Source organism: Trachurus trachurus (genome assembly GCF_905171665.1).
Source record: "Trachurus trachurus genome assembly, chromosome: 13".
Taxonomy (NCBI): Eukaryota; Metazoa; Chordata; class Actinopteri; order Carangiformes; family Carangidae; genus Trachurus; species Trachurus trachurus.
In genome coordinates, this window is record NC_139892.1 from 28409566 (window position 1) to 28426999 (window position 17434).

The 17434-nt window shown below is 44.8% G+C and overlaps 1 protein-coding gene across 1 annotated transcript in view; it reads right to left on the bottom strand.

Moving 5' to 3' along the window:
• robo1 (roundabout, axon guidance receptor, homolog 1) overlaps nt 1-17434 on the bottom strand; it is a gene marked incomplete at its 5' end in the record, with an annotated part of 220431 nt that overhangs the window by 39682 nt on the left and 163315 nt on the right. The window contains one exon of the mRNA XM_083984904.1: nt 1750-1907. Within this exon, the coding sequence (XP_083841030.1) occupies nt 1750-1907 (158 nt within the window). The remainder of the gene's footprint in view (nt 1-1749; nt 1908-17434) is intronic.

The window sequence follows — 17434 nt, forward strand, 5'->3', positions numbered from 1 at the left end:
GCGTTCACAGCGTTTACTCAGAGGATTTCGCTCATCAGTGCACAAAATCACATACAGAAGTGAGATAAATCCTCACTTCCACCATGCAGGGGGTGGAAATTATGTTACGGTGGAAATGATTTACAAAAAAAGGTACAGGGAGTGTGGGTTCAGCAAGGATAAAATATAATTAAGGGAAAGGCTGTGTGTGTGCAGGAGCCATACAGTGAAGCTTTGTCCTCAATGTACCTCGCCTTAACACTCCAGCATGGGGTAGTTTCTTATTGGATAATGAAGAAATTGCAAATGGTTAATTGACAAAAATGAGCGAATGCACGGAAGATTTAATCTCTACAAGGAATAGTCTTTAATGTCAGTTTAGCGGAGGATGGGATGTTGCATCTTGCTCAAACCAGCTTCTATAATACAGCAGTGGGCACAGAGGGGCAGTTTAGCTGAACGGATGGGGGAATGTGTAAACACAAGACAGACAGTGAATTCCTCTGAGGCCACAAGAGTTCATTCTGTGGCAAGGAGAGTGCGTGCTTATCAGTGCCTACTGACTCAACTCAGGAGCAGATATGATTTGATTCTCTGTAAACTAGATTTTGCGCTTCTTTCTTTCAATTATGCTGGTCAGCGACCAGACACGGACTCTTAATCTTTTGCTTGTGTAAAAATAAATAAATAAATAAACAGACTCGCACTGTTCAAGAGGCAGTATAAAAGGATTCAATGTGCCCAAATTCAACAGGCCTTCACTGAGCAAAACTGTATTTAGTCATGTACGCTCCCCTATTGAAGACAGTCAGCGGCAATAAATCACTGTTTTGACTTTGCCAGTAATGAAAATGTATTGAGGACAATAAGCCGAGACTGCACTTCTTACTAAGCTATGTGCACACACACACAGAGTGGAACATCTTTATTAGGACCTTGTATTTATTATCTGGGGGAGATTTGATTTTCCATGACTGTACAGTAAAGTTAACCATCGTCAGCACTTGGGGGCCAAACTATTTGACTGCTCCACAACTGCACAATGTGCAGTCAGACCTTTGAAACCCTAACAGTCAGATTTTAAAATGGGATCCAGACCTACTGAGAAGTACTCACTACCTGCTTATGTTAGCCGAGTGCTGAGTCAGAGTCTCTATTTCCCTTAAGCACACATCCAATCAGTATAATCAAACACTACTAGAAGTCTCTTCCTGTTTCAGGAGAAATGACTGTGTGGACACCAAGTGTTTGGCTGAAACAGCTGCACTAGGATTATTCAAGACATTTCTTCGGTAAGCAAGCATGTAGAGCTGACGGATACAGTAGTGCTGTTCTGCTAATAGTGTCTTGTTTTAATTAAAGTGAAATAATTGGTGGTCTGGTTGTAAATCAAATGCAAGGAGTTGTTAGGATTCTGCAGGAGCTGCAACCATCTCCTCCTCCAGCGAGCCACCCCTAATCAGTGCACCACTGCTGACTAACAGAGCAAGACTGATTCTATACCTCTGTCATTAGGTTGCAGCCACCAGAATGGGCCGCTTTTAGTTTGGTAATTGCTTTACATGAATAATGAGTCAGGTAAACCAGACTTTCAACAAACACTGAGGTGTTGGTAATGACTTGACCTCCATCACTGGGTCATTCTATCTCATACATTTAAACACATCATCACATGCAAAGCAGTCTCCAGCCATCAATTCATTAGACTATGTGTTCACCTTAACAACATTATACCACAGGTTAAAGAAAAAAAAAAGTGACTATACTCACAGTGATCCTCTCGTCTCGGTCGTCAACGTTCGCGCCATCTTTTTTCCATGATATGGTGGGTTCAGGGTGTCCACGAGGAGGTTGGCACTCCAGCACCGCTGGCTCTCCTGCTGCCACGATCACATCTGCAGGGTTTTGTCTGAAGTCATCACGAAGAACTGCAGGGAAACAGAAAAAGGAGCAGAGAAAACGTTAACAAAATGTTCTTTTTAGGAGTGGCGCTGCAAGGAAACAGTTAAATAATCAGATGAGAACAAACACTTAAAGCGGTTGCTACATTCATGAAGCCAAAGGCAGCTTGTAAAACAGCAGTCAAGGTGTGTAGACACAGATAATTAGCTCTGCACAGATGACAAAATGTTGGGCGGGCATTACTATTGATTTACTGCACACAGTCCACAATGAAAACGGCGGTAAGGCCATCAAAATTTACAGCGTACCGTATTGACTAAATAAAAAACACGTGTATATGGTGGAGCCCACTGTCTACACAAGGCCTATACAGTTACTATTTTTAATGACCTTCTTTTTCTCCTGTGGAACGTTGCTGTCAATAAACTTTACAACAGCAGTGATGAACACAATTTGTGCACATCATCTACTCTAATATGACCTTCTTCTTTGTTTACCGAAATGAAAAGACCCACATACAATCAACCACACACACAGACTTCAGTGCAGGCTGATCATCACCTCTCCATCATCACTTGTTCATCTCTCCCTGATGCTCCATATTTACATCCTCTGCCATCTGAAACTCATGCTGTCCTGACACTGATGAAAATCTACATTACATCCAATCTACCAAATGCTGCCTTGGTAAGAACTTATGCAGGATATGATTCTTATTTGCATTGATTTTCCCCTGGTAAAAGAGATGACGCAGCCATGAATTTCCATTATTTGTACATTAGAGGTCCACAGCTTCTCATTCCCTGATCTCATTTGTTGATACAAATTTGCTACTGAATAGACAGGAAGGTTTAAAGAGATTAACAGAGCCATTCTGATTTTTATTCGGGGACTGACTGCAAAATTACACCACCTGCCTCACCTAAAATCATTAGTCTTAGCCTGCCTGCCTTATCAGAATATCACATCAATATCGTAATGAACTGGTATTTGCAACAAAGCCGATCAATGGATATCTATTTTCTAGGGGGCAGAGGAACAGCATATCTCTGAACTCCATATCTCTGGTGTTAGAGATAAACTGGCGGTTTATTGAGAGGGAGAGAAAGTAATGAAAAAGCAACAAACTGAACTTCTGCGGACGGCGTGCCAGTAATCATTTTCCCAGCTCTGCTGCATATACATATAAAAACATATGAAAACAGTGCTTGTAAATTTCAGGCCGTAACTCGGGCCACACACAAAGCATGTGAGGTCAGCGCAGTGTGTGTGCATGTGCATTGTTATCCCCCTGGATTCATGGAAAAGTAATGCGACTGGATGCTTGTGAGTTATTTCGTCTGTGTTTTGGGGATAAAACTGAGCTTTTGCCGTCTATTGTCTCACGCTCCTCAGCTCACTCTAAAGTCACCTCAGTCACAGATCAAAGTCCGACTCACCCCGGGACCACTCACCTACTGACAGCCAACAAATTCCTGACTAAACCCTTTAAGCTGTTTCTGTTAGATACTGCTCTCCGTCTCTTCTAATGGGAAGTGGGAATCCAATCCAACAGTAGGGACCTGGCTTTAGAGGCAGATGGGTGATAATAGCTTCCCCAGTCTTTTGCTGCATAATCAAACCCACATCTTGAACTGAACAGCTGCACCATTACCCCAGCCTCATTTCTTAAGCACAGGGACAGGACAGTATTCATCAGACACAATGCAAAGGGATTTGTCACATATTTTGTGACTTGAATGCCGCAGCCACCGATACATGTACGGACATATTCACTCTGTGCTGTTACACAGATGAATGATGATTATGGCCGTGTATGATTTCTGCACTCGCTCTGATCCGAATCAAACTCGGTAGTGCAGCTGTTTGGCGAGTGAGCTCATTTGTTGCGTCTAAAAGCAGATACAGTCCTCCAGGAATGCAAATGTAAACACCAACCATCCGATCCATTAGAGCACCAGCTCCAACTGAAGAAACACCGTCTCCATTTGTGTCAGCAAGGTCAACCTGCTGTGAAGAGCGTTATTGTAGAAGTCAGCCTTGGGAATCAAGGTGAGTCAGACACTGAAGATGCTGCTTGACTCAGAATAAATGCTAAAGTGCATTTTTTTTAATGTTCAAACATGTCTCTTCTCTTGTTGTTTTTTAAGTACAAAAGTAGTAACATCCTGGATCACTGATAATGATTGAGCAATATCCAGTTGAGCAAGAGTCTATGCACTTATGAACTTAACAGTGAGGAATGAGTGAGCTAATTCATGTTTTTACTGCACAGCTAATGCGGGAACGCTTGGGTGAGTGAGCAGGAACTTTAACTGTGACATTAAGTGCACCTCATCTCTTATCTCCCCTGCTGGCCTCACTGTAACTCTGTTGGCTAACATGCAGATGCATCTGTCCCAGTGGAAAATAAACTGCAGGATGTGTGTGCAGGAAAATAGGGGGAAAAAAGAGAAAAAGGATGCTGTATCGACTAGTTGGAGGCCAGAGGGAGAGCTGGCATCATCCAGTGTTTACACCAACAGCGCAGTGACCTCCACCCCTCCTCTCGCGGCACTCACTCCCCCACCTTGCTGCCCTCTCTGCTCCTCCAAACCAACACCTCTTTGTTATAAACACAGCTGAGTGCGGCCCAGCATACAGTCCTGAACATCTGTGTAGTGGAAAACAAAATCCTTTGGGATGGAGGCAGAGTGAGCGAGAGGGAAGCAGAGGCAGCCAGACAGTCTGTCAGACAGACAGATGGACCCAGTGCTGGATGGGGTACAAAGCCTCGACTCTTCCGCCAGAAGCCCTGTCAGATCCGGAGCTGTGGTGGAATTGGTTGCCTCTGGCCCCCCTGGTTTAAATAAGGTATCCAGCGTCCCTCCTTCCTGTGTGTGTACTGCACAAGGCCATGCTCGCCTGCCTCCCCTCACTGTTCCTGCTCTGGGACCCAGAATTGGGTGAAAAAATGGGATAGAGAGGCTCTCATGCTGTATGCTGTCCTGATAGTCTGTGTGTGTGTGTGTGTGCGCGCGTGTGTGTGTGTGTGTGTGCAGTCTGTGTATGTGTTTTGGATAATGAGCCTACTCTACCATTCTGTCTCTCTAGTGAGCCTGCAGCTGTCCCCTAGCAGATAATATTTCCTTCGCTATTAACAGGCAGGCCAAACTCAATGTGTGTGTGTGTGTGAGTGTGTGTTTGTGTGTGTACAGAGAGATTTTCAGTTTGTGGCTTAATAAGTGGAAATGGGCCAAAGTCACAGGTCCCAGCATGAAGACGGCTCTTTGTCCGTCCTGGATTTACTCAAATATGCCGATGATAGGATGAAACGGAGCGAACATCCGGACCTGGACAGATATCAATACACTTTGTCAAGGTGAACGGATCTCTTCTTCTTCTGCATTGCACTTCCTCTTTTCTTCTCTTCAGTAGGATAAAAAAACAAAAACAAATCATCTCTCATCTAGCTGTCTCACAAAACAGACAAAACAGCTGACTGTGCATGGAACAGCCATTTCTATCAAAGCAAAGGTTTAGTTTCCAGTGGCAAACATCTGTTGGGCCCTGCCAAGCTGAGTCTAACCACGCTCTGCTGTACTTTATGATAAATCGTTTCCCAGGATCACAGTAGCAAATTGGAGCTGTGCTGAGGCTAACACAATTAGCTGCCATTATTTTTTACACCCAAGCCCTCCTTTAAAGGTCAGCCGAGATGGCTGCTCTCAGCTCCGAAAACTCCCAGGTTCATCACCCCCACAAACTATCCCCTGTCCACCCACACACTCACACACTCACACACAGACTCGCACATGCAATCTTCGCCTCAGGAAATTGAAAACAGATGTTTAAATGTCAAATTAAAATGAGATTCCTGTGCTGCCCCTCCAACATTAATGAAAATGAAGACTTAATGCCACACACAAGTCTGGGTGGGAAGATCAGATGAGCTTTGTTCTGAGGAAATTAAACCAAGTACAACAAGCTTCCCCACAAATCTTTGGAGGGATACAAAAACAGCCCCACTGGGGAATTAAAGATTTATCAGAAGGCACCCAGAGTCAATCCTGCAGAGGCACAGAGCACAGCATGGGTCTTGCCTTTGGCTTTGGGTTTTTCCTTGAAACAGAAAAAGACATGTCTAGCAACATGAGGGAAGCAGGGGGAATGATAACAACAGAGATAGGGCAACATAGAATGGAAGAACAGTAGAAGCAAAGAAAGAAAAGAGAATCTGTTTCGCATAATGGAAGATTATCTCCCTCTCTTCCTTTCTGTCAGTCTGTCTTGAAGGTAGTTCTGCTTGTTTTAGACAGGTTTGCTTCATTCGCTTCACAAGCTGCCATATAATGTCAGGCTATCGGGGGTCAAACATCCTCAAATATTACCTGAGGATATAAGGTAGGGATGAATGGACAGTGCAACACAATACCAGGAAAATATCAAATGGCTAAGCAGCCCCAGATGTGCTTGGTTATACAGTATGTGACTGCTTCCAGCCCCAGCTGCAGTAGACTTGGACTTTCTCCTCGATTAATTTTATTTCTGTCTCAACAGTTTGAAGCAGCGAATAGACAAGTAAATGCACAAATAACAGCGGAATATAATTAGAATTAATAAAGAAATGGGTCAGAGCTTGGATGTTTCAATTATTTTTCACGTGCAAAGAAAAACTGTCACATGTTCACAGCAGCTGAATCACATTAAAATCAGCCCCATTCTGGTCAACAATGACAGGTTTATGTGTATTAAAATAGGGCTTACACTGGTTGATCTCCCCTCCTGTGAATTTGTGTGCATAACATGATTCCTCTGTGTTGTTTATGGGTCAATGATGTGATGCAACCCCCTGTCAAGTGGTGTAACTGGTATTTTTTCATACAAATCTGACTATATAGGCTACAGGAAAAATAAATCTAGGCTCAAATGTGGATTAAATGTAATTCAATTTTGCAATGAAACACTATGTTTCCTGACAAATTCTACATAATTTGTCACATTATTTAGAAAAAAAGCAGTGTATTTAGGATTATGTACTGCTCAGTATTGCCAAAATGCATTAAAATTAAATAGAGAAACAAGGGAAAATCACTATTTCAACTTAATGTTGTTGTTTTTTTTTTTTTTTTTTACAAGTACACATAAATCCATCTGCAGGTGGATATTACTGTAAACCCCATTTGATATTTTCTGGGGCATTCAATCTTACCGTACTTTTGTCCAGAAATGGTTCAAATTTCAAATGACATAAAACCAACATGAATACAAAATGTACCTTCTAACAAATCTGATGCTTTTAAAACAACTTTTAAGATATTTCTGAATTGCTCATCTTGCCACCCCATATTTGTCACTGACCCGTATGCCAAAAGCAAAAATCGGCTTTATTCACGGTGCTGCTGTGTTGTGCCCAGAGCCCATCCATACTGACGCTCTTCACCTCGCCTCCAGCACCGTCCCGTGGGATGAACACCTCTCGTTCTCTCCCTCTATGTGCCTCCCACTTTGTCTCTACATTTCTCTCTCCCCTTTCACCATTTGACCCCCTCACTCCCTTATCTTACCTCTCTCTCGACTCTAACCCCTAACCCACACACTGAACAGCTTGCATCAAAGACACGCTCATATCGGTGGCATGTTAACCCGTGCCATTCTATTGCAAAGGCTATAGCAGGTGGATAATTTGCCAGCGGCGTGCGCACACTCTGTGTGTGTGTTTGCACTGCACAGTTCTGTAGTTTGCTGGTAGGTGTGAAGATACAACAGGACTGCTACAGTACTCTGGAAAATGGCTCCCTCCCCCTCCCTCTCCCTCTGATTCCCTTATTCCCCCCTGACCCCACCACTGGGGAGATCAGATTGGACATGGCAGACTCTCTCGTTCTCAATCTGGCTCTCGTTCCTCCGCTCTGAGCTCATGCCCTCTCGCCCACCCTGCAGACACTCTATCCTGCAACACACGAGCTGCACTGAGCATACCAGTAATACTGCCTGGGATAGGTGATTATAGATATAAACTTCACAGTTTATGTGCTCATACACAAATAAAGAGATAAAACTGACAAGCCGTAGCAGCAGTGGACATCACAATAAAACCGTCAAACATCTTCCACACCTAAATGTTTTGTCCTTTTGGGATTTAATTTATAGATTTCACATTTATTTTCAAATGCTGCATTGATAAATCATTTTGAAAACAATAGAGGCTCTCTAGACAACCATGACATTCAATATGAGGTCACATCTGTGGAGGCGCATTGGTTAAAAACGCCTGACAGCCTAAGTGCCTGGTTGACCGCACGGTACCTCGTGGACACCCGTAAATATGTCAACAAGAGCAGACAGACTATTACCCAATTGGCCTTTAGGGTTTGCACCTGCACACCTTGAATGCCATGAGGTCACCCCTCACCCTCGGATGTGATGTCATGTCACATGAACATGGACAGGATGTCCCGATTAACTATTATAAACATTCAAAGCCTGAATAATAAACTAAATGAGACCGCTGGTAAATAAACAAAACGCAGTCATACACAATATGTGCTTGTCAACTTGTCTCACTTGCTGTGGTATAAACACTGGAATGAATGGGAGTTTGAAAATCACTTGAAGACATTGACAGTTGTAGATCAGAAGAGACTGTGACACTTTGTTTTGATCGAAGTCCAGAGAATGAGCAGCAGATGTGCTACTAACTGTACAGACATACAGATGCAAATGTAAACCACTCCATGTAGGGAAATGAATCACTGGCCTTGCTGCTCTGTGTGCGGAGTAGAGCAGGGGTAAAGGCGAGGAGGGGTAATGGGATTTACACTGTGCTGTGCCAGGTGATTACAGTCAATACCTGGCACTGGCAGCCGGGGCAGATGGCTTTGTGGCCCCTTTCAGTGGCACGGCAGAGGGCACGTCCGCACTCACTGTGGCCCCAGCGAGAGCCGAGTGCAGAGGGGTTCAATCTCAGCGCTTCACCCTCCCACTATACACACTACGACAAACACATGCGCACCTCATGGGTATTAGCGTCCAACAGCGATTATGTCTGTACATAAAGAAACAAAAACATGTGCGCACACACAGGCACACACATACGCCACATAAAGGAAACCCTGCCACACCGCCGCGCGGACAGAGAGACCATTGAGTGCCTGTGTTTGTTTAAACGCTCGTAAGTCTTCTCGTCAGGCTTGGAGAGGGAGATGGCGTTTTGGCGAACACTGTGAAAGAGGGGAGCGGGGAAGGCAGGTTTATGTGAGTGACTGAGTGAGTGAGTGACTTGGCACCTCATAGTTCAATAAACAGTCCCTGTTTGATTGGAGTGGTCGAAGAGCAGGAGTCGGACTAAAATAAAGAGTGTTTCGACTCGAACGATGGGGCTGCACAGGCAGGAATGTCAGAGAAAACACAGCTCCATGCAGGACCGCTCTCTCTCTCTCTCTCTCTCTCTCTCTCTCTCTCTCTCTCTCTCTCTCTCTCTCTCTCTCTCTCTCTCTCTCTCTCTCTCTCTCTCTCTCTCTCTCTCTCTCTCTCTCTCTCTCTCTCTCTCTCTCTCTCTCTCTCTCTCTCTCTCTGTGTGCCCCGTAATATTATAAAAAGCAAAAAAAAAATCCCACACAAATCCCATAAAGTCCTGATAAGGAACATCCACTGCCACAATGCAAAACTGTGTATAAACATCTGTATGGGATTATCACATTTCAATTTAATGACTGAGAAACATCAACGAGCCATTTGTGGACTTGTCAGCTCCTGAAGGATCAGCCCATACACAGTCTGCATATGAAAGTGATTTCAAGTTATGTTAATTGATTCCTGAGGAGACCCCATTACCTGTTGTGGAAACTCACCATCAAGCGCTGCAATTACTACATGCACTCACACATACATAGGGATCTAATTAGGAGCTGGGTAAGCTGAATATAGTATTAGACTTACACATAATGGTTTTTTCCATGCTCAGACACAGTTTCAGGAGTTTCGGTATAATAATTGCACGTCTCTTTGCAAGAAAACACAACTTCCTTAAAGAATCATATTTATGATCTGTCCTCTTCTGACAAGCCTGGGTGGGTTCGAATACATGAGTGGAGCCAATCTTCACTGTTATAGGTCTTGTCTATAGGAGATGCTATGCCACCTATTCCCAAGGCAGGACGAAGAACTGAGAACCTCTGACACCTTGCTCCCACCACTCACTGTATAGCCTGGAGCCTGGAGCTCACTGCAAACAGACACAAAAGAGCAGATGTAACACTATCGCACACAAACACGTACACCTGTACAGTATGATCTCTCATTCTCTGTCTCGTTCTCACCTTTCACACACAACACAGAGGCACCGGGATTTGCTCATGGCCTTTGTGCCCTCTGTGTGCAGTATAGAAACCGCTGCCTGCATAGAAACATGTAAATGAAACACGAAATGAAATGTGGCCGAGGCATGCAGGCAAATCTGAAGAAGAAGAATTGCGTCAGTCTAGCTTGCAGATAAATAACAGGTGTTTTCCAAATAAGTGCAGCTCTTGAAGGACCTCGCTGCAAACGTTTCCAATGGAACTAAATTGTTCTTAAGAAATGTTTCCTATGGTTCCTCCGGAAAACTGCTGACTCTAAGTTCAGCAGATAAATCCAGAGTAATGGGGACATTGATCCGAGAAGGAGACTTTGCTGCTGAATATTTAAATGCTATGAGCACTGTAAATAGAATTCACCTCCTTTGTGTTGAAGTAGCGGCAAACATCTTGCAGACTGATATCTCAAAAGTCCCTCGCTAAATACTACTTATACTACTTGTGATAAGTGCATATTTTATGGATTCTTTCCCCTTTCTCTGCCTCTAAATTTCTTTTTTTTTCTTACAGCTGTTCTCTCCTCTCTGCCTGAGCTCCTCTTCACTAGATGGTGTTAGTCAGTCTGAGTCTTCACACCGTAACAGGATTTAAACAACACAGAAGTGGTGAAAATATGCAGATCATACAATTGTCACCATAGAATGCTCATTACAGTAAATCCCTTTACCTCCAGAAAAGCAGGCGTAAACACGCCAAGAGCCGTGGAATATCTTAATCCACTCGTGCCTAAATCCTGCTACGTGTGTTACACAGCTCGGTTCACATTGTCTCACTTATGTTTGCTGACAATATCTCACTGTGAGCTGCCCTCCCGCCTGTGTGGCCCCACCGGCTAACCCTCTCCCAGCATCTGCAAAGATGAGGGCCTTATTAAAACAATCTTCCCAATTAACATTCCTTGCCCCTGGAGCCCCCCTCCCCCTCCCCCGGACCTCCTCCGCTGCTCCTCCAGACCTGACCCCTCCTCGGCTCTACGATGACAAAGAAGCTGTGTAGGACTCAGCCAAGCCACGGGACTATACATGACTATGGTGAGAGGGGGGGGGCAACTTGTTTCTTCCTGGGGAAACAAAAATCTGTATAGTTGTCTAGTTTTACATTTGTGTTTGTGTGTGTGAGAAGACAAGAAAGAGGACAAGGGCTGAAGGAAGAAGAGACAGGAATGGATAAATGAGTTAGCGCCAGTTGGGCGGCACAGTCACAAACACTCCTGATTTGATGTGACACACAATGATACGGCTTCATTTGCACAGGGCGGATTACTCATGATCTTGGGTGGGAAAGGGATATACCGTAGTGTAAGAGGAGCCTCCTGGCTGTCTAACTCCCTCCACCAGAGAAATCACATCCATAAACACGGCACACTTTCCTGCCATTTGACCGGCCCGCTTACCGCCATCTGAGCATTTTGGGGGACACAAACATCTGCTGTAGATGTTTTCACTTCTCTATTAGCCTGAGATCTCACAACCAGATAACAGGATGCCCCCCCCACCCCCCACCGAGCCCACCCCCACTCCAATCTCTCGCTCATCTTCCAAAAACAAAGATATATTACGGGAGACTGACTGGATGTTATTCTGCAGCGGCGCTGTGCCGACAGGGCGAAGGCAGGCGGAACGAGACACTGACTGAGGGTTTTCCTTTGCTCCACGTCAGTGGTAATTTAAATCACAAACATTATACAGCTCCTGCTTGTCCCCCTTTTTCTCAGCCGGACTTTTCCAGGGGTTAATGTGCATGAAGTTGTGTGAGACAGGTGTGTTTGCTTGTGTTTTACTTCTCCCCACTGACTGTGCTGCCAGTCTGTTTGGGCTACACCCTATTAATGCATGCTTAATGAGATCCAGTGGACATGCGGTACACGCATGTCTCTGCAGCACATGTCAAACAAACTAATTCAAAGCAGAGGAAGCTTCTCTTTCATCTTAAATTGGTGTCATGGAAATCTCGGCGTAATGCACTTAGTTTCCAATGAAAGTCTAATTTGATAGTGGTTTAGGAAACGGTAGGAGTGAGCGATTGTTCTGGAGAACAGTGCATCGCGGTCGGGACGGGACCATAAACTTGGATTACATCAGCGGCTGTTGCGGAGGTGACTGGAGAGGAGTAATATGATAGCGGCTGTGCGGAGGGAAACAGGCAGGCAGAGAGGAAAATGGGGAAGGAAAAAACACACTAGGGGATCCAATGTAATGTTACAGCAGATCCCGTAGCCTTTCGTCATGGCCACTTTCATTTCCACCATGCTGATCCCTCTCCAATCGCTTTACCAGGCATCAGGGGAGACAAGGGAGAGAGGGAAGGAAGGAGGAAGAGGGACAGAGAGGGAAAAAAAGGTTGTACAGGTTAGGTAAAAGTATAGAGGTGGGGGGTCCTCCAGAGATATAGGGCACAGGAATGTTAAAGAGGGTGAGACAAAGCAAATAAGGGTACTGGGATCCAAACATGTGCTGCAGCTCCAGAGAGGCACATCTTTCTCTGATCAGTTGCCGTCCCTATTTCAATGGCTTCCACATGGACCCTAAACTCTCCCAGATGGACCCCAAGAAGATGAAAAGATGTCCATATCCCTATCAGAGAGGGGATCTGTTACAGTGGGAAGAGATACCAAAAGGAGCGGAGCGAGGGAATGCCGTCAGAGATATTGTGCCAGAAAGAAATGGAGAGCTGAAATTTCATCTGCAGCACTTGTCCACCACGTGAGCGCGTATGCCTACGTGATCGCTGCCAAACACTTTGCCGCTATAGCTTTTCACTACACTTGTCAAGTTGTCCAACATGCAATATCGAGCATGGCCCATGCCAAGGAGAAAGTTTTGTAAGTGTGCCAGAAATTACCCTGATCCCTGTGAAATTGACACTGTGTAAGGTTTCAAGACTGATGTTAAGCCCTGTATTTTCCAACTTTACATTTTCATTAGATGGAGCACAGACAAAAGAAAAAGTGCCTTCATAGTTTTTTCTCCTTTGTTTTATGGGATACTTTGCTACTGTTAACATGGCTGAAACATCCTGCTGAGGTGATTTATGATCCATCTCCCCAGGGTACACAGCCAAGCCCAGCAGCAAGGGAAATTTAAGGCTACTGCACCAACTCTACTCACAGAGGACTCTAAAATATCTGCTAGATTTATAGAAGTGGGGAAGAAATCTGTTCCTCCTCTGAGGTATACTGCCTGCATTTTGAGCACAGACTCTGAGAATTCAAGCTTTGGCAGCCAGAGACTATAGGCCTGATGAATACAGAGGAGTGCGTAGGTGCATTTTGTCTAAACATACTTTATGTAGTGATGTTGGTTTCTTAACTATATTTCTACTTCAGCGTCGACTCGGTTCGTCCATTCAAGGTCTGTCTGCACGCTCCATCTCTTCTATCCTTGGCAACGCTTTCATGAAACTCATCTTTCAGAAACTGCAGGAGGAGACGTCCCCTGTTATGTTTTCTCAATCCAATCCCCTAGACAAGGGCTTTCTGTCTGATGAAAAACATCTAACTCACACAATCACGTCTGTTAAAGCCATTTAAAAAAAAAAAACATTTGCACGATAATGTAATGAAGGTACTGATTTCCATGGAGAGGACGATATAATAAGACATTTTAAACATATAGAAAGTACAATTGAAAAATTACATGGAGGTGATGGACAGAGTTCTGGCTGTACTGGATGACATAAAAAGAGAATATTAAATACTGGTCTCATATCTTTTCAGTGTCATCCCCTGCAGGCTCCCTGTGTAATAAAGCTGCTGATGGCTCTTCAAAAACATTGACATCTGAAAAATTAATATAGGAACACCTAATCACATTGAAGAAGCTTCCTCTGGCAGTTAATCCTCTTGGGAAGAAGAGACGTTCTGATAAGGACGACCAATGCACAATATAATGAAGTTATTAAAGATCAGCTGTTGGCATGTTTAAATTTTCTCTCAATAAGGGCAACTTATCCTACTGGTTGAACTTTCTATTTTATTTTCTCCTTTTCATATCTTTGCTGCCCGATATGTTAATGTAAGTGCGGATGTCATTTTCATTTTGATAAAAGACATTTATTCTTATTTTCACTGAAGCCAGACCTTGAGTCTTATCTCTTCCCCTCTCCTCCTCTGCACTGTTTTACTGAGCAGGTGTCTACAGGACCAACCACCGGAAGCAGCAACCTCGAGTTCACCCCTTCATGAAAAAAAAAAAAAAAATACAATCCAACTCAACACGGATGCCATTCCCAACATCCAAAAGGCATGTGGTCAGCCCAAAGCCCTTGTGCATCGTAGACAGATTACTCTGAAAGGAACAGAGGAGGCCATCTGGAGCAGAGGAGGGGCGAGGAGCAAGGGGGGGAGAGAGGAAATTTAAGAAATGGAGGAGAAAGAACTGGCTGGATGATTTGGAGGATAAGGGAATGCAGGGCAGAAAGACGGAGGAGTGTAGGGGGTGGCGGGTGGCGGTGGGGGTGGAGTGGGGACAGATGTTTGAGCTTCTATGCCAAAGGGGGATGCAGGGATGCATGAGAGAGCTGGACTGCTCGAGCACCAACTTGGGTGTGCGCTACAAATCAGAGTTTGAAAGAGGCTTGACAAGGTAAAATAAGAGCTAATGTGAAGGACGGTTCAAACCTCGGAGGTCTGGATTATTTAAAAACTCTAAGTAAAATATAATCTAATAAAATCTTTATGACACGTTCAGTGTAATGCCAGGGAGGAGTTGGCTGCCGGGTGCTTGGCTGAGATATCAGGGTGTGTTGGCAGACACACACACACAGAGGTTTGAGGGAGTGACAGGTTCCGAGTGTGTTTGAGGTGAGCGGCCGTGTGTACACACACAGCAGTGTGTTAAGAGCCGCTGGGTTGTGTGGTCAGTGGTACATCTCATTAGCACCTACTGACCCGACCTGTTCACTGCACTCACGGAGCAGCGGAGCTGGGGCGTAAAAACAAGCAAGCGTGAAAGCAAACATAAAACACTCTGTGCCAGCAAACAAACTGTGCCCTGGCAGAGAGACAGAGGGGAAGAGTATGAGATCAACGAGCAGGGGTAGAAGCCCCCACGACCATCATCCCCCTCTCCCTCAGTATCTCTCCAACAAACTGAACATCCTCAGCACAGAGAGGACAGATAAACTCTCCCTCCCTCCCTCCTTCCTGGCTCTAAACAGATAAGACATGCCTAACGTGCCTCACATGGGGAGACGGTTTACCACGAAAACGCTGCCACTGCCTCCCTCCACCCCACATCTGAGCAAATCATCAACTAAATCCATGTTTAGTTTCTGCCAGGCCCAAATATGCCAACAAACTCTTGATAAGAGAGCGTGGAGCTAAAAAGCTACATTGTGCTCAACAAAGGGGAAAAAGCAAATCAGGGCTGGGATGTGACGGGGCTTGTTGCTGATGAGGGTGCCGAGTTTGTTGTGGAGAAGAGGAAAAAAAAAACAGAGTGGTTCACATCATGCGGGTGAGACCTGCCTAGAAGCACAGGCCATATGGGTGACATCAATAAAATGTTCCTCCACCATCTGTATTGGAGGGACTGGACATAATATGTGACAAAAATACTGGAAAGTCCTGCTTTGTGACATTTATCAAAAAGAGCGCAAAGCTGCAAAAAAGCCAAAGCATTTAGCAGCACCATATTGATAGTGGAGTCAATTACCTGCCACCTACTTTCAAATCACCTACAGGACATCATTAGTTATGAAAGATGGTACGCTATGTTAGAGGCAAACGCATCACTTTATCTCCCAGCTTAATCGAGGTAAGAATTTCTGACCCAGAGAACGACACAAAGAGAGCATCTTGAAAGGGGAAAAGTACCGTGTAGTTTCATTGTTGCAGAGCGCAGATAACCAGACACTCGACAGGCAATTAGAGTCTTCAGTCCACCTGATTTGCATCTATTTGGAATGTGGGATGAAACTGGCACAGCCGGGTCACATTATGTTGGAAGGGAAAACTCTGCCAAACACTCCACATATTTGAACTTGACTAAAAACAAAGTTGAGCACTGATTACAAACACCCCCCCACCTGCAGCGCCAGAATCCACATGCCTTCTATTGTCTGAGTCCCCACCATGTTGTCTCTATCTGGGAGAGATAGCATCTCAGCAAGCCCTCTCTGTGGTTTTCTGAGACCTCCAGAGCCCGTGGGAGGCAGCGCACCTGCACAACAGACAATAGCAAAAAAAACCCTCCTATAGATTCTGCCGGTCTTTGAAGTGGCAGTGGATGTGAGCTCAATACCTCAGGCCCTCTTTTATCGCACGCATCACTCTGTGGTTTCACCGCACCGCCTTTGTGATGAGAGACGGTTTTGAGATGAGCGGAACAGAGCTTTTAAGGACATTCAAGTGCTTTGGTTTGACCAGCCGTTCCACATCAGACAAGATGTTCATCATTAGATGTACACAAAGAGAAAATTACTTGGGTGTCTGAGGGACTTGCTGTGGTACGGCCGCTGTAGTCTGTTCTGCCTCGTACAGTTAATTGGCTTTGGGTTAGGTATCAAAACAGAGACGGTGGGAATATACTGTATGTGTACAGTATGGAGGGAGAGATGGCCCATGGAGGATGACCTGAGAGCTGTAGTGTGTTTGGGCTGCAGAGGGAAAACACCACACAGACGAGATTATCACAGCCTCATCGGATATCCTCAGGACTCCTATAAGCATAAACTAGCTGTGAAATATGACATCATAAAAAAGCTGTGGTTTTTTTTTTTATTATGAGGGATCTATGAATTATTCACAGGGAACTCATCACAACATTTCTCTCTCTATCCAGCTGCTTCTATCCTTGTTTCATACGTAGATCTCCCTCTTTGTTGTTTCCCCCCCCCTCTTTTACTGGAGCTCTGTTTAGATTTTTCTCTATCACATTTTTTTAGTCTTGTCTATTCATCCCTCTCTCCTATTTCCTAATTGCCACCCTGTGGGATCAGCAGCACAGGGAGGGGGAGAAAAAACTAAAAAGAAAAAGCAGGGGAGTGCGACACTGTGATTGACTGGTGCCCAAGTGGACACCTTCTGTCTTGACAGGGATACGACAAAGTCAAGTGAGTGGAAACCTTGACTACCAAACAGAGACATCCCAAGCATGCCCAGCCCAGCGTCAGTTCTGTCATCATGTGGCTAAAACCCCGACAGTGTTCTCCTTAGAGTCCCTGTGTCTGACCCTCTATCTGTCACCATCTATTTTAGCATGCCCCCCTTAACTACA